The sequence below is a fragment of the Oenanthe melanoleuca genome, chromosome 18, assembly GCF_029582105.1.
Source record: "Oenanthe melanoleuca isolate GR-GAL-2019-014 chromosome 18, OMel1.0, whole genome shotgun sequence".
NCBI classification, from domain to species: domain Eukaryota; kingdom Metazoa; phylum Chordata; class Aves; order Passeriformes; family Muscicapidae; genus Oenanthe; species Oenanthe melanoleuca.
In genome coordinates, this window is record NC_079351.1 from 155846 (window position 1) to 179873 (window position 24028).

General features: G+C 49.8%; 4 protein-coding genes across 10 annotated transcripts; 2 read left to right on the top strand and 2 right to left on the bottom strand.

Moving 5' to 3' along the window:
• The first annotated feature begins 104 nt into the window (after positions 1-104).
• DCXR (dicarbonyl and L-xylulose reductase) lies at positions 105-3594 on the top strand. The gene is made up of 8 exons (XM_056505948.1): positions 105-334; positions 402-499; positions 592-746; positions 1959-2001; positions 2328-2427; positions 2579-2643; positions 2729-2846; positions 3307-3594. Exons 1-8 carry the CDS (start codon positions 277-279, stop codon positions 3408-3410), a joined length of 741 nt encoding a protein of 246 aa, XP_056361923.1. The 5' UTR covers positions 105-276; the 3' UTR covers positions 3411-3594.
• RAC3 (Rac family small GTPase 3) lies at positions 3580-8839 on the bottom strand. Of its 3 annotated transcripts, XM_056505953.1 has the most exons (7): positions 8604-8663; positions 6704-8253; positions 6510-6581; positions 6130-6247; positions 5434-5496; positions 4787-4946; positions 3580-4680 (listed from the first exon to the last, which is right to left on the bottom strand). In XM_056505953.1, the coding sequence occupies exons 4-7, from the start codon at positions 6220-6222 to the stop codon at positions 4550-4552; spliced, it is 447 nt and encodes a 148-aa protein (XP_056361928.1). In that variant the 5' UTR covers positions 6223-6247; positions 6510-6581; positions 6704-8253; positions 8604-8663; the 3' UTR covers positions 3580-4549. The 3 variants fall into 3 exon arrangements, with proteins under 3 accessions (XP_056361928.1, XP_056361926.1, XP_056361927.1); XM_056505951.1 differs by lacking the exon at positions 6704-8253 and having other exon boundaries at positions 8604-8839; XM_056505952.1 differs by lacking the exon at positions 8604-8663 and having other exon boundaries at positions 6704-8419.
• A 523-nt stretch (positions 8840-9362) lies between these two features.
• Positions 9363-20638, bottom strand: LRRC45 (leucine rich repeat containing 45). Of its 2 annotated transcripts, XM_056505940.1 has the most exons (18): positions 20383-20638; positions 19522-19583; positions 18576-18646; positions 18081-18259; positions 17244-17372; positions 16710-16822; positions 16135-16193; positions 15945-16022; positions 14884-15019; positions 14514-14591; positions 14228-14339; positions 13999-14069; positions 13060-13152; positions 12371-12463; positions 11362-11535; positions 11122-11269; positions 10491-10730; positions 9363-9744 (listed from the first exon to the last, which is right to left on the bottom strand). In XM_056505940.1, the coding sequence occupies exons 1-17, from the start codon at positions 20606-20608 to the stop codon at positions 10534-10536; spliced, it is 2019 nt and encodes a 672-aa protein (XP_056361915.1). In that variant the 5' UTR covers positions 20609-20638; the 3' UTR covers positions 9363-9744; positions 10491-10533. The 2 variants fall into 2 exon arrangements, with proteins under 2 accessions (XP_056361915.1, XP_056361916.1); XM_056505941.1 differs by lacking the exons at positions 18576-18646; positions 20383-20638 and having other exon boundaries at positions 9379-9744; positions 19522-19581.
• CENPX (centromere protein X) lies at positions 20605-23861 on the top strand. Of its 4 annotated transcripts, none has more exons than XR_008841788.1 (6): positions 20605-20883; positions 20977-21028; positions 21107-21160; positions 21363-21451; positions 21587-22087; positions 23059-23861. XR_008841788.1 is itself a non-coding variant. In XM_056505955.1 (5 exons), exons 1-5 carry the CDS (start codon positions 20845-20847, stop codon positions 21599-21601), a joined length of 249 nt encoding a protein of 82 aa, XP_056361930.1. In that variant the 5' UTR covers positions 20605-20844; the 3' UTR covers positions 21602-22130. The 4 variants fall into 4 exon arrangements, 1 of the variants encoding a protein (XP_056361930.1); XR_008841790.1 differs by having other exon boundaries at positions 21587-21706; XR_008841789.1 differs by lacking the exon at positions 23059-23861 and having other exon boundaries at positions 21587-21706; positions 21864-22130.
• Positions 23862-24028: the final 167 nt, after the last annotated feature.

Genomic DNA, 24028 nt, shown 5'->3' on the forward strand with positions numbered 1-24028 from the left:
CTCTGTGTGTCTGTCTTGTGGATGAGCCAGGAGAGGGCTTCGTGCTGCGTTCCCTCGGTGCTGGGCAGCGGAGCGCGGAGAGATCGCGCTGCTGTGCCGCGCTATGGGGCCCCGCCCCTCCCCGTTCGGCCCCGCCCCTCCCCGGTCCGGCCCCGCCCCTCCCCGTTCGGCCCCGCCCGGTCCCCGCTCCGCTCGGCCCCGCCCCTCCCCGTTCGGCCCCGCCCGGTCCCCTCTCCGCTCGGCCCCGCCCCGGCCCGGTCACAGTCCAGCCGAAACATGGAGCCGCATCTCAGCTTCCGCGGACGGCGGGCCCTGGTGACCGGGGCCGGCAAAGGTGACCGCGGGCGGAGGGCCGAGGGCAGGGGCCGGGCCGGGCCGCGTCTAACGCCGTGTCCCCGCAGGGATCGGTCGCGCCGTGGCCGTGGCGCTGAGCAAGGCCGGGGCCCGGGTGACCGCGCTGAGCCGAACGGCAGCGGACTTGGAGAGCCTGAAGCGGGAGGTACCGGACCCCTCCTGCTGCCCCCCCAACCCCGCACCGCGCCCCCGCGCTCGCTCGCGGCCTCCCTCCCACCGCGGCCGCCCTCGCCGCAGTGCCCGGGCATCGAGCCGCTCTGCCTGGACCTGGCGGACTGGGAGGCCGTGGAGGCGGCGGTGGGCGCGGCGGGGCCGTTCGAGCTGCTGGTGAACAACGCGGCGGTGGCGGAGCTGCAGCCGTTCCTGCAGGTGACGCGCTCGGCCCTGCAGCGGTGAGTGCCCGCCCCGGCCCCCGGCGGCTCCCGCACCGGAGCGCAGCTCCACGGCGAGCTCCGGCGCCGAGCATGCCCGCCAAGGCTGCGAACGTTAAAAACGGCGGCAGAGCTTTCCAGAAAAGGGTGTTTTTAGAGGGGAAGTAGCAGGAAAGAACAAAGACAGCAACTGCTGTACAAACACCAGACAGGCTGACGTGCACCCTTCCAGCAATGCCCAGTGTTGGTCGATTGTTACTGCATATGTCCTTTTGCTTCACTTTTTCATTCTTTACATCATCACCTTTCACCCCTTGAACAGCCAAAGGAAGCAAAGCACTGGCTCTTACATCCATTCCTAAGTAACTGGGACCTGCAGTGACACCTCCGGAACGGGGGGGGTGCACCTGCATGGCATGGGAGCAGAGTGCCTTTGCTGCTCACCAAGCTCAGAGCTTCCACTCTAGTTCCAGCTCGGGTAAACTGAAAGGCAGTTGTTGCTAAGACAATTCAGAAATAGAGACATCAAAGCCAGGTAAGGAAGCAAAAAATGGTCACGGTGGGAAATTAAATTTGCTAACTACAATAACATGACATCTTTTTTCTATTAAAAGCTCCAGAGTTTTGTTGTGAGTATGCTTTAGGATACAGGCTATCTTGAGCCCACGTCCTTCTAAGAAAATAGGTCATGCTGTGTCCCTATGTTAAAAGTACCTGTTTATAATAAAGGTTTGTGACTAGAACATACAATGTATGGATTCTTCTAAGATCATTCTGCAGAACTGGCAGGTGGAAGCCCAAAAGGAAGCACGATGTGGCAAACAGAAGAAATGCTGCCTCTACCCACGTTACACCAGCTTTGCTTTATAAATCTGTGTGAAAGGTTTGCTTGACCCAAGAGTCATCTGCCCTGGCTGAGGCCCAGGGCTCTGTTTAAATTTTGACAGAGGAATTCCATTAGGTAAGAGCAGAGTCCTGTGTAATATGTGCCTGATGCATTGCCTGCACCTCCCCACACGTTGACAGGCTTGCAGCCAATGGATGGTTCCAGTTCATTGCTGAGATCCTACCTGACCATTCTGGTTCTCCTGACAACTTGGCATTTCTGTCCATGTCCTAGATTATCACCAGTGTTTCCAAAAGACCAGGAGCACTTGTCCTCTGCTACCGCCCAGAACAACTCTCTGGGCTGGGTTACAACAACTTTGTAACTTAAGTCTGATTTATTTGTAGGTCTTTTGATGTGAATTTTGGGGCTGTGCTTCATGTTTCCCAGGTGAGGATAGAACTGTCACTGCAGCTGCCTCCACGAACAGCAGTGACTAAACTGTTGTACATAGCAGGGGTATGTGCCCACTGTGGGGACTGAAAGAACTGCAGTCCAAAGTCAATCTGACAAACTAGATGAACAACTCCTTCACACTCTTGCTTTGATTCTCTTGTAAGCAGGAGGCAGTGAGGACTTGCTTCCTCCAGATGTTTTTGTTCTTTGGTCTACCATAATAGCCCAGAAAGATTCCTATGGAGTGAAGTAATGATTTCTCTTGTTAAGATTCTGGCATTCCTCTTGGTTTTTTTTTTCCCCCTCCTCCCCCCTCCCAGATAGTTGCTCGGCAGATGATTGCACAGGGGGTGCAAGGGGCTATTGTGAACGTCTCCAGCCAGGCCTCGAAGCGTGCCCTGAGGGACCATGCTGTTTACTGTAAGTGTGTGCAGCTTTAGCACGGCCTCTCTCAGTTTCAAGCAGCTGGAGACCCATGGTGACCAAGCTGCTAGTTTTGGGCAGTGAAATGCCTGTGTGTTCCAGACCAGGAGCTATGCAGTTAAATACTTCTTCTTCCCTTCTCTTAAAGGTTCCACAAAAAGTGCTTTGGATATGCTGAGCAAAGTAATGGCAATGGAACTGGGACCCCACAAGGTAGGAGTCTGTGAGAGAAAAGTGCGAAAGCTGGGCCTGAGCACAACCACAGCAGTTGGGTTAGATTGTTTGTTGTTGGTCCCAGATTAGGGTGAACACTGTGAACCCCACCGTCGTTATGACTGACATGGGAAGAATTAACTGGAGTGACCCTCAGAAATCTGCTGCCATGATTAATCGGATTCCCCTGGGAAAATTTGCAGGTCAGTGATGTAGTTCTCTCCCCAGGCCATGCTCCTGTTTTCTCCAAGCCTTTCTTCTCACTGACATCACAGCCTGAAGTTGCAGATTTTTGGGCAAAGTGACATCTCTGCTGAATGCCTTTTGGCTGAATTCCTGCAGTATTTGATCAGGACAGGATGAGAATCAACCCTCTTCTCACTTTTTCTATACCCTTCTCATCTTGGGACAAGTGAAATGAAATTACTCTCTTGTTCATAAACCTGACTGGGTGTTTGCTGTGACCTAAGCACCATTTGATCACAAGGACACTTTGATGTCCAGCTCTCAGCCACACTGTCCCAGACACTTAATCAAGCACAGAAGGCAGAAACACTTTCCAGCTCTAATTACCTGTAGAGGTCAAAGACAGACCTTTTTAGGTGCTTGTTTTTCTGGTACAATTTGAGGTGGGCATCAGATCTTCCCTGTGTTTGATTGCAGAGGTGGATGATGTGGTGAACAGCATTCTCTTCCTGCTGAGTGACAAGAGTGCTATGACAACTGGCAGCTCACTGATGATTGATGGGGGCTTTCTTGTCTCCTAAGATGAAACCTGCGTTTCACACCTGGCCTCAATTTTCATATGAATACTGCCTAGATGTAAACTGGATAGAAAATAATGATACAGACTTCTTGCTGGAGGGGCAGGAGGGCTGAAGACTGTATTAGAAGTGAGGCAGAAAATCAACTGCAAAGCTGCTATATTAATAAAGCTCACATACACCTTCATGGAGAATGTTTATTGCACCAAATAAGGTTTTATCTTGTCACTCTACATGATGATTAGAAATTGGACCTTTCTTCCAACCCTGTTCCCCCCCAACCCTTCAGAAGCTCTCCCTGTTCCATCCAAATCCAGAGTCTCTGCATTTTCAGTGGGAAGGGAAAGAAGTTAGCAGACTCCTCATTGCTTCCTTTGTTGTCTTTAGTAGAAAAAAAAAAAAAAAATAGAGGCAACAACCCCAGCCCTGCTCTGCAGAGACTGGATTTTGGGGGGAGGCCCTGCTAAAGACTAATGGGGGGTAGCAGCACCATGTAAGGTGTGCACACACAAAAAGGCAAATGCATTGATTGCACAGAGCTGTTTCACTCAGAGAGTTTGGCTAGTACCCAATAAAGCACCTAATGATTAATTTTTCAGCTTCTCATTTACTTTGACCCCTTCCAGGGCTGGTTATGATTTCTTTAACAGTCTCAAGAACATTCTGCTAGAGCATCAGTTTTTTAATTGTTAGCCACAGCAGGCTGGATAAGGAGAGACTACCACCCTCCCAGCTATTCTTGTCTTTCAGCACTATTGAAATCAGCTCCCTCCCCACTCCCACCAGGATGTTCACCACCTGTTTCACCTGCAGGCTGAAAATAGGTGTTTCCTGAACAGGATGGATGTCTCAGCCCTTTGCACTTGGAGTTCAGGAGAGCCAAAACAGCTTGTTGCCAGAAGGAGCTACCTTGCCTTCCCCACTGTACCTCCCCTGGGGGCTGTATAGTCCCCAGCTGGTCTCCTGTCCCCACTGCCCCTTCACATCAACACTGACGTTAAATCAAAGAGACATTTAAAAAACACTGACTTCGTACATGATGAAGGGCCCTACACATCCCAGCCCCCTTCAGAAACACCCAGCTTAATATGCAATCTGTCAGAAGATGACAGCATGCTGAGCCAACACCTAGGCCACAGCCCTCAAAACATGGTACACTTTTTGCCAGGCTTCTTCACAGGCGGTGGGCAGAGCACAGCCCGGATGGCTTCATCAAACACCGTCTTCAAGCCCCGCTGTGTCAGGGCAGAGCATTCAAGGTACTTTACCGACCCTGGGGAAAGAGAGCTCCAGCTCAACTCCAGTTCTACCACCATCCACTGTCCCTCACCCACTCACAAAGTTCAGTGCCACGGACATCTGCTGCTCGTGAGACTCACCGATCTCCCGAGCCATGGCCAAGCCTTGGGGATAGGTGATGGGGGCCAGTTTCTTATCACGTAACCTTTCAATGGTGTCCTTATCATCCCTCAAGTCCAGCTTGGTGCCCACCAGGATAATAGGTGTATTTGGGCAATGGTGTCGGACCTCAGGGTACCACTGAAACACAGAGGCATGGTAAGAAAAGTGGTTACAGGAGTGGCCATAACCATGAGGATGCATTCCTACTACTGGGAATGAAGAGGTTTACTACTGACATGGTGACAACACCTGAACAGGACACTGTTGCCTACAGTTCTAATATGCTCTGCAGAAAGAGACTGGTGCAGATACAATAGTGAAGGCACCGAGACACAGAATCCTGACAGACACAGCCAGCCAGCTCTGCACACAGTGCTGCCCTTAACTGTATTTCAGCTTCTAGGACATCCCTTATCTTACAACATAGATTCAGAAAGGCAGCAAATTAGCCAAAGGAGTCACAAATAAAAAAGCAGGCCCCACTTAAAACCTGCAGACTGTTGATTTTCCCTCACCAAAACATTACTGCTTGAAGTTTTGGGCTTGTAGGTGTGGTGCTGGGTGGGGCAGGGAGCATCACTGGTTCTTCTCTTCCACTGTTTCACCCAGAAGAAGAATACTTTACCTTAGCTCTGACATTCTCAAAGGAGGCCGGACTCACAAGGGAGAAGCAGATCAAGAAAACATCCTGTGCAGAAACAAGAGGGTCAGCTGTGCAGAAAGAAACAGCTAGAAAGTGTAGGGAGGCTGCAGAGGGAGCCTGAGAAAGGACAACCTCCTCCCCACAAGCAAGGACTGCTGTGGGTTTAAGAAAATTTTCCCCATTAAGGGTGTTAAACTAATTCAGAGAGGGAAGGATGGACCTTGAGTGTATGATTAAATCTTTCACAATGCTGAGCTCTGCATGTTAAGAGTCTGAGGCATCAAACATCTTAACAGGGCTAAGGGCTTCACCAGCAGCACAGCTGCTTAGGAACTGCTACACCCAGAAACACTCCTAGGACAGCCCAATGGGGATCTGCCCTACTGAGAGAGAATGGGAATATGCAACTGGCTACACTGCACAGCAGCCCTACAGCATTCCATTCACCTGAGCCTCCCCGGGACACCCATAACTCTTCAAAGGCCATTACAAAGAAGAGACTAGAACAGGACAATGCCTTGGGAGAAAATCAGCTGTGATACTTCTTAAACAACCAGAATTATGGGTGTAGCTGCAGGAACTCAGACCTTCCTCAAAGGAAAGAAGCATGCCTGTCCTTGGAAGCCACCCTGCTGCTGAGAGGGAGCAGTCCCAAGCCAGTCCAAGCCCAGCACTCACCGTCTGTGGATAGGAAAGAGGCCGCAGTCGGTCATAGTCTTCTTGCCCTGCTGTATCCCACAGGCCCAGGTTCACTGGCTTTCCATCTACCATCACATTGGCAGAGTAATTATCAAACCTGCCAATGAGGAGTCCCCATCAGTGACAATTCTGTGGTGACCTTCACATCTCTATACGGAATTCAAAGGGGCAGTGAATCAGGAAAGGATACTGCCGCACAGTCCAGTGGGGCAGTCTGCCTTCCTCACACACACAGCATCATCCTTACCTGTCAAGTTCACAGTCTGATTTGCAACAGCCACCTCCTCACATACAAACTCGACTTCTACACACATGTCCACACAGATCAAAAGCAACTGAAGCCTAAGGCCATTACTTACACGGTGGGGATGTATTCTCCAGGAAAGGCATTTGTGGTGTAACTGATCAGCAAGCAGGTCTTCCCAACAGCTCTGCAGAGGGTAAGAATGACAAGCATAAAGGGTACAGCATGAAGCACTAAGGCAGTAAAACTCACCCTTCCCCCACCAAAAATACATGGTGTGGTAAAAAGTTACCATGTGAAAGAACAAACCTGTTGCAGGCTGGAATTCTCCAGTTGTCACAGTCATGGTCTGAACTCAAAGGTGCACCTTGCCTGAGCACTTCCTAACCCTGCTCTCTGCTCTCCTTTTCCCTTCCCATTCAGCCCTCAGCAAGACATCAGTTAAAAGTTGTTCCACAAACCAAGAGAGGGAATACATTGGGGTTGTGTGCTGGGCTCAACAGATGCATAGTAATTTTAGCAAAATGGATAAACTGAGGTTAAAAAACATGCAACAATGCAGAATTCTTCAAGCTTCTCACATACAGGAGTTCAGTACCAATGAATAGAAAGGAGAAAAAGTAATAACCCATTTTAAAAAATGGACTTAAAAACTGACCACTATCAGTTTGGAAAAAGATCAGTGAAGGATAAAAATACCAACTTAAGGCTTTGCTGAAGGTTGGTGGGATTGGTCAGCCCAGCAGTGGCAGCTGGTAAGGGCCAGGCCAGGCCTGGCTGGCTGTAGCATAAGCACACAGACTTCAACCAGTGCCACAGATTTCCAAACCAAGAGCTTCACTGTCAGAATGGAGGAGTACCAGCAGTGTGAGCACCCTCTTTATCATGGAGAAAGCTGTGAACTGCAGACAACCTTCCAGAAAAAGCCTGTGAGTGCCAGTGAAAGCTGGCTGTGAGGTGCCTAGGTGAAGCAGAAAGCTAGCAGAAATTGGTATCCTCTACCCAACTCTGCAGCCAGACTGAGATAAGACAGGACGAGCTGACAGTCCCCGGCACACACCAGGATGACAGAAAGCACAGAGAGAATGAACCACTACTACAACTTTTCCTCTGGACTAGATTCCCTCGCTCTGAGAAGAAAGAAGTTTTGTCATGAACTACTACATTGACAAGTCCAACTTTCCTCCTGAACTGTGATTTCTCTTTCCCACCAAACAGGGAAGCTTGTAATTCACAAAAACTGTGTACCTATGTTCCCAATTTCTTTTAGTCTGCACTGCTGGTTTGGTCTTAAGGCAAAACACATGATAGTAAACCTTGAGCTGAACTCCATTTCCAACATCCTGAGCTCCCAGTAATTCCTCGCCCCTCTGCAAGAAGGCTGTGCCTCCTCCTATTGCCTTCTTTAGCCCTCACAGGCTGGAACCTGGAAGGCTTCACTGCAAATGTGCATTTGAGAGGGCGGCATGCATGAGAAAAAGCAAGTCTAGTCCCTGCCTAAAACCCGTTCACATTTAGGTCTGAGGACCTCAGCTCTGTTCTAGCTGTGGTGATCAGAAAAGTAAACCGGAATTGTGAGGAAAAATATGCAGGATGAGCTAGGAAAGTTACAAAGCAGCAAAAATCTGCATGCCTGCATCTTGCAGGCAGATGTATTCCCTAAAAAAGGCATTTAGGAAGAGCCTAGAGAAAAAAGCAAAAAGGGTGACAAGGAGCACATGGTGAAATCAGAAAGACCAACGCATTTCACCTCAGAACAATCAACAAAAGGACATATGCAACCTGCGAACATCAAGATTTTCGGGAGGACTCTGTCAGTAATCAACCAGGTACAATGAAAAATAGCAAAATACCGGCACCTAAATAAAACAACAAGGAGGCAAACATAAAACGCAAGAGAAGGCAGAGTCTGCTACCCAGGCAGCCCCGAGGCTCCTGAGCCATGAAAGGAGCGGGGCAGGGGTGCGCGGGCGGCTCGGCCCCGCTCCCTGCCGGGACCCAAGCGCGTTTCGGCCCCGCTGCCGCCGCCCCCGGGCCGGCCCCGCCCGAGCCAGGCCGGCCCGAGCCTCGCCGCGGGCGCGGGGCCTCCGCGGGCCGAGCGGCTCTCCCGGACGCGGGCCCGGGTCAGCCCTCCCCCCTGCCCGCGCCGCCGGGCCCGTTCGCCGCGGGGCTGCGGGCCCGGGCCGCGGCCGGACCGGACCGGACTCACCCGTCGCCCACCACCACACACTTGATCGCCTGCATCTGCCCGCGATGGCGGCGCCGCGACTGCGCCGCAGTGACCGCCCGCGGGGCGGGGCGGGGCCGCGCAGAGCCGAGCCGAGCCGAGCCGGGCAGGGGCGAACCGAACCGGGCAGGGCCGGGCAGAGCCCAGTCGAACTGAACCGAGTAGAGCCGAACCAAACCGAGCAGGGCCCGTGTCCCCCGCCGGCCGGGACAGAGAAACGGCGGCCGCGCCCCACGAAAGAAGCGGCGGGTGCTGCCCGGGCCCGTTACCGCACTGGGACCCACCGGCCCGAGGCCAAACCTTTAAAACCTCGCTATGTTGTAGCTGCACAGTTCAGCGTCATCTGCCCAGAGCTGCTGCAGAACAAAGGTGGAGTAGCAACAATCCTTCAGGAAGATGGCTTCTGGCTTCCCCCTGCTCCCCCCCAGGCACCCCCGGGAACAGAGGTGCCCACAGCACTGGCCCTGTCTGAAAACAACAGTTTTTGCTTTCCCCTTACCTGCGGGGCTGCGGCGCGCCCAGCAGCCCAGACAAAGCGATTGCCACAGGCTCTCTTCGTTATGACGAGGGAACAGCTTCCCAGTTTCCTTGCTTTTATCTTAGTCCAGAACCAAAATCATTGCCATCTTACCCACCTGCAACAGCTTTTAGCTCCAGGACAGGCTGACAGGGTCTTCAGGAGAGAAACACAGCAGAAGGTCCCACCCCCAACATCAGCCAAACATCCAGTTTCCCACTGTTCAGCATTAATGGCAAAATGCAAAAGTTCTTTATTAAGCAGAACAAAACCCAATATAAAAAAATCATGAACACAAAGCAACCAGTCAACAACAGAAACTTTCATTTTCCAGGTGGCTATTAAAATATGTACTGTAAGATATGTTCCCACCCCAGACTCACAGGAAGAACTCCCTCAAGGCTCAGTATTGCTGGCCTGACAACAATAACTACTTTCCCCAATTCAGACTCTCATAATTCTTCCCTTTCTCCAGGTCATGCAAAGACCTGTGCTGTCAGGAGAGGAACCACCTTCTCCCTTTTGTGCTCTGACAAGGAACTCCCCGGTGTCACACCAGAAGCATCGCTCCTCTCCAGATTAAGGCCACAGCACAGTTCCAGGAGCCTGAGAACCCAGGAGAACAGTTTTGTCATTTACTAGAGTACAACTAAACTCCTATATCAACTGGCCACAACATCTTCAGCTAAGGACTGCAGTTCACAGTGAAGAAGCACAGATGTTGACAGCCAATCACCCACTCACACTTTCCTTGCCACTTGTTTTTGAAGTAGAACCACTGCCAAAGCCCAGCTGTCCCACAAGGACAGCACTGCACCCAAAGCCCTCGGTACAGCTCTTTCTGTCTGTGCTGAATGCGTATCTACTGTCCACCAATACAGCCAGAGCCACAGCAGGGATGGTAAAAAAGCCAGAGAGGGCCCCATCAGACTGCTTCTGTCTGTAAGCACTGGGTGAAAAAGCACAGGTAGATAATACCTGGTGTTTCCAGCAGTTTCAGGATCCCATTAGCAAGGCAAATTACTCCAGCCCAGAGGGAACTGTAAAAATTCCTGCTGCTTTTTCTCACCTTTCTCTGTGAACAGCCCTGGCATCCAAACAAATGCTGCAGCAGGGCCCTGCCAGGGAACATACAAACCCCAGCAGGAACCAGTAACCCCCCTACACAGGCAGGGCTCCACATCATGTACTCAGACCACAAGCCTGAACCATTGTTTTCTCTTCTCCTTTACACTGTCAGGAGGAAGATTTCTGAACAGCAAGAGCATTTCTCTGTTTGCAAGCCTTTGTGTCACCCCACTCTGATAAAACTGTCCCATTTAGGAAGAAGGAGTTGTACCTGATTTGCTCACCCTTTCCCTGACAGCAGGTATTTGGATCCTTTAGGCCATGCTCTCATTTCCTAGAACCATGGGTTCCCAAGGGAGATCCCTGCACATATGCCATGATGGCATTCTGCAAGAAACTTGCTCTCTGGGCCTCCTCTTCCCTCATCCTGGAGATCTCAGCCTCCTTCATTCTCAGCTTCTCCAGCAGCAGAGAGATCTCACCCTCCTTGTCCAGCAGTGCTTCACGGTGATTACTGGATAGGGCTGTGAAAAAGAAGCATTAGTAAAGAAAATCCCATTATCCCTAGAATAAATAAGAACAGGCCAAAGGCAATGGAAGTGGTACAGTCAACAAGGACACAAAAGGAGCTGCATGAGACAACACAAGAGGTTTTGCACAGACAGCATGCACAGCTCATGTGCAGGAAATCCAAACACTTTGCTTGCTGTGCAGCTTTGGGTGGTGATCTGAGTCTTGGTCTCTATAAAATGAGGACAGGAATCCCTGTAAATACATGTGGATGGAGAGTACAACTCACGGGTGTACAGGCAGGCAGGAAGCACTTTCTGTCACTACCTGTGAGCACAGCTCAGTTCAGGCCCAAGGCAGGATAACTCAGAGTTAGCATTTGAGAAGCATAAAAGGATCCATCACCTTTCAGCTGTCTTTCCAGAGCTGCAATCTTCTCTCTCAGCCTATCCTGGGCTGCACGTTCAGCCTCCAGGTGCCCAATCTTCTCCTGTAACTCCAATTTCACCTTATTTAGCTCTGTCACTTTCTCCTCTTCCTTACTGTCCAGGTCCTGACACACAAAGACAAATCCATGAACAACCAAACAACTTCAGCATTTTGTTCTGGCCCTGTGGTGACTATCCCTACTCCGGTCCAAACTACCTGCTGAAGTTCATCCAGCTTCCTCCTGAGTCCATCAGCATACAGGCTCAAATGTTTGGCTTTGGCCTGGGCCTCTGCAACCATTTCTTTTTGCTTAAGGCAGCAGTTCTGAGCTTCATCTCTTGACTCAGTCATCAGCCGCAGCTTCTCTTCTAGGTGTTCTAGTCGTTGCTGCTGTAAGACACAAAGGAAAATGAAAATTTAACAGCCCCACCGCATTCCTGTGAAGAGATTCTCCCCTCTTTGTTCCTAATGCAGCCAACCCTTTATTGAGTCAACTGGCACTGACAAGCACAGGACACAGCCGTGCTCCTTGCACTTAAGAGTGACTCCAAGCTACTTCCTCTTGCCAGGGAGGAGACTGACAGAAACTGAGAAACACAGACAGGTCCTTGGCAGATGCACAATGCCACTGCCAGTGTTTACAACCAATGCTCTACCTTCCCTTCCTCTGTACCTGAAATGGCTCTGAAGCACCACTGCACACAGCTAAACAACTGCTGGGTCCCACACCAGATGCATTTCACGTCAGTGAAGCGTGTTCTTCCGTGATATTACAAATAAGTACATATTTTCATAGTTCTTGTGTATTCTCTTCATCCCTTGTTCTCTTTCACAAGATATTAACTTCATTGCCATTTTCACTGAGTTCAATACTACACTGACTTTATTTATCTAGCAGCAGTAGCCACCTGGAGAAATTTCTGTGTTCAGAGAAACAGGAGCACCTCATGAAAGTTGCCATTAAAAAGAAGGATCAACATCTGTCTTCAGATGTTGGCAACTTAAATTAAATCTGCCATGACGATGTCCACATCAGTTCTGTTACTACTGAAGATAATTCCAATTAGACTTTTCAGGGCTCCTTCCTTAGCAATCACATCATTTGTGGGTCAGTGAAACCCAGAGAGGAATTACTTAGCAGCTCCCCAAAACTGAAACATAGACTAGGTAGCCAAACCCCTTCCTTCCCACAGGGGCAGGAGGGAACAGACAGTCCTGTCCTTACCTCCTCCAAGCGTGCCTGACTCCAGACTTTTATTAACTCCTCCTCTGCCTGTCCTCGCTCAGTTAGTGCAGCTGCTTTCACTTGACTCAGCTCCTGCCACAGAAACATGGAAAATCATTCCAAACAGAGAAGCTGCACTGCTGCAACACTGACCAGAAAACACTAGCAGTTTCCAGTCACAGGCTGTAGTATGACACAGCTCTCCTTCTCACTCAGGGGCAGCAAAAGCAAAGATAACAAACCTTTCCTCACTTCAAGACTGCTATCTAAATTAGATGTGAATTTCAGTTATATGAGGATAAGTATTGGTCAAAGCTTTCCAAAACAAGGGAATAGGAAAGAGCAGTGCTGGATGTAGCTGGGGAAATAGATATGCATAAACATGCTACACTACTTGGGACAAAGTGAGAAACCTGTGAAGTCAAATCTTAGGAAGACTCTAACCATGTAAAATGGAATCTTTATTTTTGTCTAATCTGAATTAACGAGTTTCTCCTTGGAACCTTCTTCCTTAGTCCAAAGCAGTAAAAATAATTTTAGCTGGTATACTGCTGTTTTCTGTTCCTCCTTACAGCACATGATAATCTCTACAAAGGTCTGCAGTGGGAGACTCCACAGAGCTTTCCTGGCAGCTTTCTCTGTGCACTGCTATATGAGTGATCAAACATGCCTGGAGCACTTTTTCTCACCTCCTCCAGAGATATCCTGATGGCCTCCAGCCTCTGGATCCTGTTGTGCATGGAGCGTTCACTGGCCTCCATGTGCTGAGCCATACGATCAACCTGCAAAGCAGCAGAAACCATTCAAGCAAGTGACAGAAAAGCATTCCCATCTCCAGGCATAGCAAGCAGCAGGACTACTCATCCTCTCACTAATCCACCTACCAGCAAAGAAAAATTCCTACCTCCCCCAGAACTTCAGTAGGAAACTGTAATACAGATACAATCTGCCCTCTAGAAACTGGAAAATTTTAGACAGAGATCCTTCCCAGGCCACAAGGAAGACAGAGTCCAAGCTCTCATGGTTAAGTGGTACAAAACACAACAGATTCATTTTCTAGATGTAATGTTGGTAAAATCTGCCTGGCGTGTGTCTTTTCTTAAAGGACTTCAATATTTTCACAGAAATCTGTTAGTATAATTTTATTTTGGAGAGGTTTCAAACCTCAGTAAACACTGTAAAGAGAATTGGTTGTAGTCTGTTGGCCTGTGCACACTCAGATACAACCCCTCTGACACATAAGAGAGAAGGAACTAGCATGCTGAGCCCTGTTAAAGGACTGCTTGTGTATAAAGAATTAAAACATTAAAACGTATCTATTTCAGAAGCAGGAAAATATTCCTTATTTGTAAATACCTAGGTGCACAGACCAACACAAAGGCCAGCCTCCCAGCCTCCCTTGTAGAATCACATACCACTCTGGCCCATACTCTTGAAAGATAGAAAGTCTTGTGATCTCCAGTCAGGCTTTGCTTGAAGAAATGGCCCATTATTCCCACAATAAATCTGAGCCCACTAACTTTTAAACTTTTTTAAGGGCACATGACAGTAAACAATGGCCTCCAGTGGTGATGTATGTCAGGACCAAAGAAAGACTAATCAGGATGCTGCAGAAACCTCATCCTTACCTCTTTTACCCGAAGGGATTCCATGTCTTCAAGGCTTTGTTTAAATCTTCTCTTCTCCATTTCCAGACGTTCTGCAGATGAAAAGCAGGCATATCACAATTTTGACATTCCTGCCACACAGCTGTATTCATATTTTCTCACACTCTCTGCCAACCTTTTCTCCTCGGCTGCCTGTGCTGTTGACTCAGGAACAATGATCGCAACCACAGGCGCCCACTCCTCCACTCACCTTCAGCCTCCACAGCCCGCAGCTTCAGCTCTGCTGTTGTGTTGGTCAAGTCTTGTTTTACCTGGAACAGCTGATCCTGCTGAACTTTGCACTTCCTCTCCAACTCATCCACCTACATAAGGAAATTACCACCACAAAGGTTTTTCTTTTCCAACTGGCATAGAAAGTTGGCTGTACAGGACAATGAAGAGACACCCAACCAAGGATCAAAGTAGAGACCATATATATGGAGCAGATGTTATACATGTTCAAGTGCCACTTCTCAGACTTAGACTTGGTTTCCCACCTGGTTTCTCAGCAGCAGATTTTTCTCACTGGCAGCAGACAAGTCATGCAAAAGCCTGCCTTCGCGATCAGCACCTTCCTGCAAACAGGGTCAAAATTAAAAACCTGTATTCCTAATTCCTGCACTACCAACCTATGCCAACCAACATCACACCCACCTAAACCCAACTTACCCTGTGAACACTGGGAATTCCCTTCACACCTGGCTACCTATCTAATTTACACAAGGATTTTGGTCATGGTGGCTTTAGTCAACCCAGAAGTGGTAAAAATCATGCTTCCCTATTGCATCCAGCATCCTCTAAATCTACACAAATCAGTTATGACCTATAGTCCTGCTTTCAAACATCACTAGGACTTATCTAGCTCACCTGCTTTTGCTGCTGGAGCTCCCTGAAGTGGCCCTCAGCCACAGAGTTCTGCTCCTGTTTCACGGCATTCAGCAGCTCTCCCAAGCTGTGCACCTTCTGCTCAGACAGAGCCAGGGCAGCTTCAGTCATCTGCAGCCTATAAAGAAAAGCACTTTATGGAGTCCTTTCCAAGACAGATACTGCAGCAAGCTTTCTATGCCAGCTGGTACAAGCTGCTAATGTCCATCTTGCAGTAAATGAAATTTGGCTACATAAATGAGGCATTTTTTGCTTCTGGGAAAAGGACACCACTGACCTCTGTAGGCAGCAGAATCTGCAATGAACTGGACTTCTCAGGCCCAGTGCTCTGGTGCCCATTGCATTTGCCCTGCATTGCCTTCCATGAGCCCTTTTCCCTGCCCAGGCCCCTCCAGGACTTGCCTACTCCCACAGAACAAAGCTGGCTATTTTATATCATTGCAAGGTTGTTTAAAATTAGAGACAGGATTTTAAACGTGGCTAGCAGAAGCAATTTGCTTGCTCTGTCCAAGAGAGACATGTCCACATCACTTCATGGTAACACTGCTGCCTTTACCTGGCAGAACTCAACTAGGCAGGCTCAGCAGTGTCTGAAGTCAAACCCAAACAAGTGCATATGGCTCTGCATAACCAAACACTTCTTCTGAGCACCTCTTCCTCATGTTCCCAAGCCAGGCTCCTCCATACCTGCAGTGGTTCCCAGAGAACACTGTCAGGTGCCAGGGAAAGCAGATAGACTCCTGCCAAGCTGTAAACCACGCAAGGAACATGCCCCCATCCCATCTGCACAATCTTTTTTTTTTTCTCCCCACCTTCTGTAATTCCCTTGTTCTTATACCAATGCACTGTAATTTTACTTAAAAGCGGGCTAAATATCTAGTGTGGCAAACCCAAAGGCTTGATCTGACTGTAATTTCTGGATATCACTGCAGAACTAATCAAAATAGTAATCCAGCTACCCTACAAGATTATCCCCCTTCTTAGAAGCTCTGTTCGGCACTGCTTATACAGCACAGTGGGAAGACAGTTTTCCTCCTCCATACTTGGTTTTCAGTGAATTCATAATGGAGTACTGCTCATCCAAAGCTTCCTGCAGCTGGCTGACTCGTGCTGCAGACATTCTGCATTCGGGAAGGAAAAAATAAAAAAAAAAGGTGGATAATTTCTACCAGGAAATGGAGAGTGCTCAATTCTGCCATCAAAGAGCAGAAAACATTTAGAAATGTAACTCACTTCTCACTCCTGGCTCTTTCTTCTTTCTGTTTGTCTACAGTATCCACAAAATCCATGAACTGTGAGCAAGGCAAAATTCAGTGAGAAAATGAACTGCATCAGCTGCAAACCTTTACATTTCTCATCTTTCTCTTCCCAGCAGAAGCTGAAGAGATGTCAAGCCACTCTACTGGAAGCAAACTGGAAGTTTGACTGGTTTATTAGCACATCTGAATAATGTCATCAGCTAGAAGGACTCTGCATCCTGAGGCATCAGATGGAAAAACAGATGTCTGGGTTTACACCATTTGGAAAATATCAAACCAATTGCAAAAGAAGAAATGAAAGCACAAATAACCAGAAGTCCTCCAGAATCCAGAGTGCTTATGTGTCCATATTCATACTGTCACTTGATTTGTAGGCAACCTAGCTCAGAAGACAGACTCAATGTACTAAACCATGCTGTGTGCCTGCCCATAAAAAATGCACATGCAACTTCAGATGCACAATAATACTGTCACTGAGTATTCTGTGGGCACCTCAAGGGAAAGCAAAGGATTCCAGTTACTCCATTTGAACTGCCAACATCTGCTGACCTGCTTGTTCTTCTCATCCTTCAGACTCAAAACCTCCTTGCTGAGGATGTTCACTTGATTCTGGGCCTCACTCAGGATAGCCTCACGGTCTTGATTGTGATTCAAGGCTTGTTCTGATGCAGAGAGAGCAGGAGAACATGCACAAGTTTCTAAAGCAACAGAAAAGCAAGGACTGCTGGAAGACACAGCACTCAGGATGACTCTGGCTATCAGATGCACCAGGACAGTTGCCTTTCTCAGGCTGGCCCATGCAGAGAGTCCCACCTTCCATCACAAGGTGAGATGGGATCAAAGAGAGCAGTGTGGGGGGGGTAATCAACACCCCAGCCTCAGGAAAGCTGTTCCACTCTGTCACTCTGAAAGTGACACTTCTAACTTGACTAGCCCTCACTAAAGGACAAGAGGAAGTGACACAGGGCACTGTGGAAACGCTACTGAGAAAGGGAGGGAAAGAGGCTGCCCTTCTAAAGCAGCAACTGTGCTGAAGTGGGAAAGGACTTAAGTGATTCATTACTGTACGCACATCATACTTACCTACAGCTTTCAGGATGTCACCAGGAACATTGTTCCCTGCCAGCTCCAGCCTCTTCAGTGTCTTGTTGCTGTGCAAGCAGTTCAGCAAAGCTCGGCCACCCAGAAGCCCAATGTTATTCCATCGCAAATCTACACAGAAAGCAAACTTTCACCATGGCAGTCACCTATCTGCTGAAAAGTGCAGGGCTCAGGAGAACCCATGCTCTTCACGTATCTACAGGCACAGTTAACTAATCCCAGATGGTCCTAGCACAAACACAGATGAATACTGTGGCCATTTTAAGACGATTGAGAGGGAGAGAAAGCAACAAAGCAGGAAAGGCAAGGACAAATCTTTAGTAAACTGCAAGAAACCATGACAGTTGAAAATCTACACAAGTCTGCATCTCACATTTGGCTCTCATGAGCATTCCTTCCACAGACAGAATGTGTGGATGAGAAAGAATCGGCAACAAAAGGCACATTTCCTAAAGGAAATTCCAGCAAAATTCCATATAAGGACAAAGCAAGTGTGAATTAAGTATCAAGAGTCCATCACGATGCATGCCAACAACAACCACAAAAAAGAATGGAAACACTTCCTCCTCCACTAAAGACTGTTCTGCTCCAAGTACACAGTTCTTCATGTGCAGCTTTGGTTCCAGAGATAACAATTTCAGTTCCCATTTTCCAAAGGCCATGGGGTTGCGACCTCCTCCTGCACAAAGCCAGTGAAGCACTCCCAGACTGACAGGAACCAGAAAATGACACCGACCAGTTGGAAGAAACTGAGGCAAGAAACCTGAAGATAACGTATGTTTGCATGCATATACGTATATGTGGGCAAAGAACTCTCACCCAGCTCCTGAAGGCTGCTGTTTTGTGTCAGTGCCATGGCCAGCTCTCCAGCCCCTTGATGGTTAATCTGGTTATTGCGCAGATCCAGATGCTGAAGAAAGTTGTTTGCTCTCAGTCCTTGGCAAAAAAAGGAGAAGCCCTCCTCCCACATGCCGAGGCTGTTCCATTCTAAGGTTAACCTAGGGAAATCAGACAGGATTACTGTTCGTGGAGCAAACAGACAGCTGCATGAACTGCAATGATACATGGATCACAGTATACCCGGTCAAACACCCAGCTCTGGGATGGACTGGGTTTCAGAGAGCAGGATGCTGCCAGGGCCCAGCATCCACCAAAAGAGCACCTCCAGTTTTCATGCCTTTGCCTTTCCCACACCCCAAGAAATTGCACCACTTGGTATTCCTCCTACCGCAACAAAAAACACCCTCAACCCTTTCCAAATGTTGTGCTCCATCCAGCATGAATAGCACAAAGAGAGGCAGATGCATTTTTTACCTCCTGATGGATTTGTTCTGCATAAGAAGTTTTCCCAAAGCCTGAGCTCCCATGGTTCGCAGGTTATTTCCCTGAAACAGAAGCCCCAGGTGACCGGCAGGCTAAGTCTGCCCCCATCCACCTAGACCACAACCACCACCAGATGCATCCCAGCCGTAATGCCAATCTCAGTCGGGCAAGGTGGTCCAATCAACACTTCTTTCACCTATCAGTCAGCCTTCCACAAAATCAAAAACCCTGGAGAAAGAGTGAATCCATATGCACCACTGGTCTTACGAGGGCACCATGACTGAGAGCATGCAAAAATCACAAAATAGCACAGGATCAGCATGGGCCACGATGGGACAGAAAATGGCAATTCTAGACAAGCATAACTATTTTAACACACTTCATTAAGAAGGGCACTGTTCAAACTAGCACAAATGAGTAAGGAAATTATGATTCACTTTGTGACTGTAAATTCAAGGGAATAGCTGTATGCCACAGGAATACAAACAGAAAGTCACTCTCAGTAGACAGACAATCACATCTGAAGGCAGATGCTTAGTTCAAAGCCCAGGCTAGTCAAAAGACAGAAACACAAGTAGAACAGCTAGTAACTCACTGATCAATACAGAAATCACAAAAAAAGCCTACACATGCTTCATCTGCCCAAGCAGCAACTTACAAAAGGTATATAGAAATAATTTCCTATCAAAATAGAATAACTGAATAAAAGAACCTCAGGGATTAAAGATGATCTGCAAAGTAACTTCAGAAAACTGTGACACGGTGCTAACAAGTCAAGGAATAAGTCACTTGAGAACGAAAACCTTACAGAAGTATGCATCTTGAACAGGTTGAACAATCCTGCGCCAGGACTGCCCAGTTCTATTTCTGATTAAGACTATGCTCCGTTTTCTTTCTCCACCATAGAACACTCTTAATTCTATTTGAACAGACTCACCTTCAGATCCAAAGATTTGACTGTGGTGTTGGAGCAAAGACCATGCAACAAAAGTCTTACACCTAAGCAGAAAAAAAAAAAAAAAAAAAAAAAAAATTATTTAACCTGCGAAACCCTCTACCTAAACCGACAGGATATCATCCTGTTAAACAGCCAGCTCGGGAGATGTGGCTGCAATAAACAAATTACTTGGTAAACTGCCCCTGCTGCTGGAAATCGTGAGCCTGAGCTTTCAGCACAGGAGACTGTTCAAAGGTGTCCACATTTAGACATGCTTTGCTGCCCCCTCACTGCCGGCCACTTTAACCGGCCAGATTGTCCCGTCTGTCCATGGCCAACAAAAGCAGAGCTGCTCTGGCCCAGGGGAGAGAAGGGAGGGGTACGCGACCACCCGCACGGGCACGGATCGGGCACCTTCACTGGCCTCAAACACGAGCCCCAGCACCCACCTCGCTCCCCGCCGGAGGGAGAGCGGGGACATCCGGCCCTCCAGGCACATCCCCCCTCTCGGGGCACATCCCCACACTGGGGCACATCCCCACACTCAGGGCACATCCCCCCGCTCCGGGCACATCCCCACACTGGGGCACATCCCCACACTGGGGCACATCCCCCCGTTCCGGGCACATCCCCACACTGGGGCACATCCCCACACTCGGGGCACATCCCCCCGCTCCGGGCACATCCCCACACTGGGGCACATCCCCACACTCCGGGCACGTCCCCACACTGGGGCACATCCCCACACTGGGGCACATCCCCCCGCTCCGGGCACATCCCCACACTCCGGGCACGTCCCCACACTCCGGGCACGTCCCCACACTCCGGGCACGTCCCCACACTCCGGGCACCCCCACGGACCTTCCTCGCTCAAGCCGCAGTCGCCGAGCGCCAGTGCGGCGAAGGGCGCAGCACCGGGCAGCAGCCGGCCGAGCGCGCTGCACGTCTGCAGCGACAGGCTCTGCGCCGCCAGATCCAGGCGGCCCCGCGCCGCCTCGGGCTCCCGCAGCCGCCGCAGCACGGCCTCCTGCGGGGCCGCGCCCGCCGCCGCGCACAGCCGCGCGTACTCCTGCCCCAGCCGCTCCATGGCCGCGCGCTCCCGCCGGAACTGCTCCCGGCCACGCGCGTCCCCTCCGGAACTGCTCCGGGCCGCGCCCGTTCCCGCCGGAACCGTTCCATGCCCACTCGCGTGCCCCACGGAACCGCTCCCTGGCCACGCGCGTTTCCCCCCGGAACCGCTCTCCGGTGGCGCGTACTCCTGCCCGGAAGTGCTCCTGGCCACACGCGCGCTCCCGCCCGCCGCGCGCCCCCGAGAGCCGGGCCATGGCGGAGGGCGGCGGCCGCGCCGGCGGCTTCAGGAAGGTGCGGCTGCTCCGGGTGGGCGCGGGGCGCTGCCCCGAGCGGCGGGCGCGGTCCCGGCCCCGGCCCCGCTCATCCGTTCCTCTCTCCGTGCAGGACACCGTGGATCGGCTTCTCCGCCTCCATTTCCGGGACGGGAGGACCCGAGGTACCGAGGCGGCGGCGGCGGGCGGCTCCGAGCTGCTCGGGCCAAGCCCCCGCCTCCCCTCACCCCTTGTCATTGCAGTTAACTCCGACGCGCAGCTGCTGATGGCCGAGTTCCTGAAGGTCTTCGTCCGAGGTGAGCGCGCCGGCCGCCCCGCTCCAGCCTCGGGGCGAGGGGCTCCGACGCCTCCCCGAGCAGCTGGCCGCCCTCCGGCTGCCTCCCGCAGCACCGGAGCCCTGAGCCAGCTTCCCGGGCTCAGCCGGGCCGCCCCGCTCCTCCCCGCAGCAGTGCCGGCTCCCAGGCCCCTCTCATTGCCCTTCCCTTTCTTTCACTGTAGAAGCGGCAGCACGGGCAGCTCGGCAGGCTCAGGCAGAGGACCTGAACAGCGTGGATACGGAGCAGCTGGAGAAAGTGTTGCCACAGCTGGTATGTAACTGTGGGCCTGAACTGCACGGGAGTAGGATGAGGATATGAGCTGAAACAGTCTAATCCTCATCCTTTCGGGGGCTGTTTTGAGAACCCAACCTCTGTCGTGACTTGCTTGCTGCTCTTTCCTTACAGCTTCTGGATTTCTAGAAGCCTCCTGAAGCACATCACCTGTCAGCAGACAGTCCTGACCTGACATGTGTCTCAGCCTCAGAGACACTCTGGGATGAACAGTCTCAACCTTTTCTTCCTCTGGTATTTTGCTTCTGTTTTCTCTTTCCTTTACCAAACACAAGACAGCCCAGAGCAGTGATGCTGTCAGATACTATTTTTGAGAAGAGGCTGCCACAGGCTTGTTTTGTTCAGCTGAGTGCATAAGTGATTTCCATCTTGCTGCTTCCTCCTGTAACAGTGGCCTGTATGTCACAACACGTAAGAAGTTGTTGCTTTCTCAGCTAACATGATAAAGACGTGCTGCTTCACAGAGATGCATCGAAAGACTTAATGGCTGGAAATACCTTCAAGCAGGCTACCTTCAAGCAGGCAGCTGTAACAGCAACTCCAGGTGCAGCTCCAGGCCTTTCTAATGAATAGGTCATTAACAGGAGCTTAGTCACAGGCTCTTGCCAAGAGCAGGTAACTGATCTTTATTTTATAAATAAACAGTGTCTGTCACTCACTGCCTTCTAGTATTTCTCCAGGGCTGTGACATCAAAGAATGCTTGAAACCTTTTTACCATTCAGCATTCTCCTCAGAGGCTGCTCCCCCTCTGCTATAAATTTGTTCTCACAAAGAAACATCAGTAAGTTAGAAACAAGTCTCCCTTCCTTGTGTAGGCTCTTTGCTGCAATTCATCATCAAAAGTCAAGTTGCTTCAAAGACTTGCAGAGTTTCCCCCCTCACCCACCCTCTTCCCTAAATCTTTGTAGGACGAAAGGAAAGAAGGACAAAATAACAAACAGCATGTGTGAGAATCCCACATCACGGGACAGCCTGGCCCCTCTGGCAGCAGGGGGGCCACTGTGAAATAAGAAACCTTACACATGTGGGCAGGACCCACCCAAGCCAAGTGGCTTTGCTGGGAAATGCATGGCTGGCTGCAGGATCAGCCATAGAGCAGTCCTTTCCTCAGCAGCAGCTATGACAGGCACAGGCTCAGTAGGCTGCCGTGCACTCTGAGCTGGGAGCTATCAGGGTCATCCCTCAGGACACCAGCCACTTGGAAACCTGACAAAAACTGCAGTTTTAGTACACGTTCTGGTGACAGTACCAGCTTAAGCAGTCCCCAAGCCCTCTATACTGCAGCTTATCAGTTCAACACATACAATGAAGGAACGGACCTAGTTCAGCCTGCAGCCCCACAACCAATGGTTAAAAAAAGGCAAGTGATACTACCTTTGCATGCCCTAAAACCCCAAGGATGAGTTCAGCTACTATAGCAGAAGTGATACTGAAACAAAACCAGTTCGTCAGGTATCTGCAGGTACTGTTCTTCAGCAGAGCAGGAATCCTTGTAGCAAGTACCTCAGTGGAGAGCCCACTGTTTTAATCTGAGGGTGTCCTGTCCCCCTTAAAGAATTCACTCCTACTACTTTGCCTTTTCCAGATTTCAGATCCTCATCTCTGCCTCCACTCTGATGCCTACTACTGAAACAGCAGTTCTGAAGTTGCTGCCCTCAAAAGGCTGAAGTTCCCTGACAGAACTGCTGATGTGGATGTCCCCAGTAAAGCAGCAACTGAATTGTAGCAGCAGCTAAAAGTAACTTTGTACAGGGAAAGGCGGTTGAAGGCAGCAATTTTTCATTACTGTGATTAAACTGGGTTTGATGCACAGCTAAGTTACACAAGGGTCAAGCACAGGCAGAGCTGCCTGAGGGAACACAGTCAACAATGTAAAGCCCCTACACTTAACCCATGAAACTGCCCCAGGAATACTGATATTGCTGCTTGTGTCCCTGAAGTTGTTTTCCCATGTCAGGGACTTGCAGCAGATAGTTACGGTGTGCTAGCCCTTTACAAAAGCTGAAATAATTAAAACAGCTAAGCAAATCAGTTAAGCAGATAGTACTATTTGATGTCACCTGTGCTCTTCAAAAAACAAGGACCAGCACATCTGAAGGCACACTGCAATTTCCTCCCAACCACACTGCTTCTGCACATTCTAATCCTGGAAACCAAGAACACCAGCACAAGTATTTCACCACATATCATTAGCAATGGCTCCTGGTTTCCCCACAGGTTATCTGTATAAATTCAGCAAGGCAGCTCTAGCTACCATCTACCTGTGATGTCTGACACGAACAAACGTGATACAGCCCTGAGCCAAACACCAACAGTCCTACAGTGAGCAGCGCAGGCTCAGCTCACGCTTTATCAACTAAAGAGTAATAAAGTTTGAACATTATGTGACTGGTTTTTGGTTTGCTGTGGTATGTCTTTTACAGCCTATGTGGCAGAAGTGCTTGCTTTCCAGAGGGAGGATTTAGTGGAGGTGCTGTACACAGTGCTCTCACATTCCTGCTGGCAGTGGCCACACACATTCCCTGTTTATGTTTGGCTGTCATATAAAAAATCAA

Bases quoted from the DNA above. Each gene is read 5' to 3' on its own strand.
- CENPX (XM_056505955.1), top strand. From the start codon at position 20,845: ATGGCGGAGGGCGGCGGCCGCGCCGGCGGCTTCAGGAAG. The intron at 21,029-21,106 runs GTACCGAGGCGG...TTGTCATTGCAG, and splicing joins CCGGGACGGGAGGACCCGAG to TTAACTCCGACGCGCAGCTG. The intron at 21,161-21,362 runs GTGAGCGCGCCG...CTTTCACTGTAG, and splicing joins CCTGAAGGTCTTCGTCCGAG to AAGCGGCAGCACGGGCAGCT.
- LRRC45 (XM_056505940.1), bottom strand. From the start codon at position 20,608: ATGGAGCGGCTGGGGCAGGAGTACGCGCGGCTGTGCGCGGCGGCGGGC. The intron at 12,464-13,059 runs GTGAGAAAAAGT...TTTCTGTGGCAG, and splicing joins TCAGGATATCTCTGGAGGAG to GAGCTGAGTCAAGTGAAAGC. The intron at 11,536-12,370 runs GTAAGGACAGGA...TGTGTCTTACAG, and splicing joins GTCAGGCACGCTTGGAGGAG to CAGCAACGACTAGAACACCT.
- RAC3 (XM_056505951.1), bottom strand. From the start codon at position 8,638: ATGCAGGCGATCAAGTGTGTGGTGGTGGGCGACGG. The intron at 6,248-6,509 runs GTAAGTAATGGC...CCTCATTGGCAG, and splicing joins GGAGAATACATCCCCACCGT to GTTTGATAATTACTCTGCCA. The intron at 5,497-6,129 runs GTGAGTGCTGGG...GTTTCTGCACAG, and splicing joins CTCTTTCCTATCCACAGACG to GATGTTTTCTTGATCTGCTT.
- DCXR (XM_056505948.1), top strand. From the start codon at position 277: ATGGAGCCGCATCTCAGCTTCCGCGGACGGCGGGCCCTGGTGACCGGG. The intron at 747-1,958 runs GTGAGTGCCCGC...ATTTATTTGTAG, and splicing joins ACGCGCTCGGCCCTGCAGCG to GTCTTTTGATGTGAATTTTG. The intron at 2,847-3,306 runs GTCAGTGATGTA...GTTTGATTGCAG, and splicing joins TCCCCTGGGAAAATTTGCAG to AGGTGGATGATGTGGTGAAC.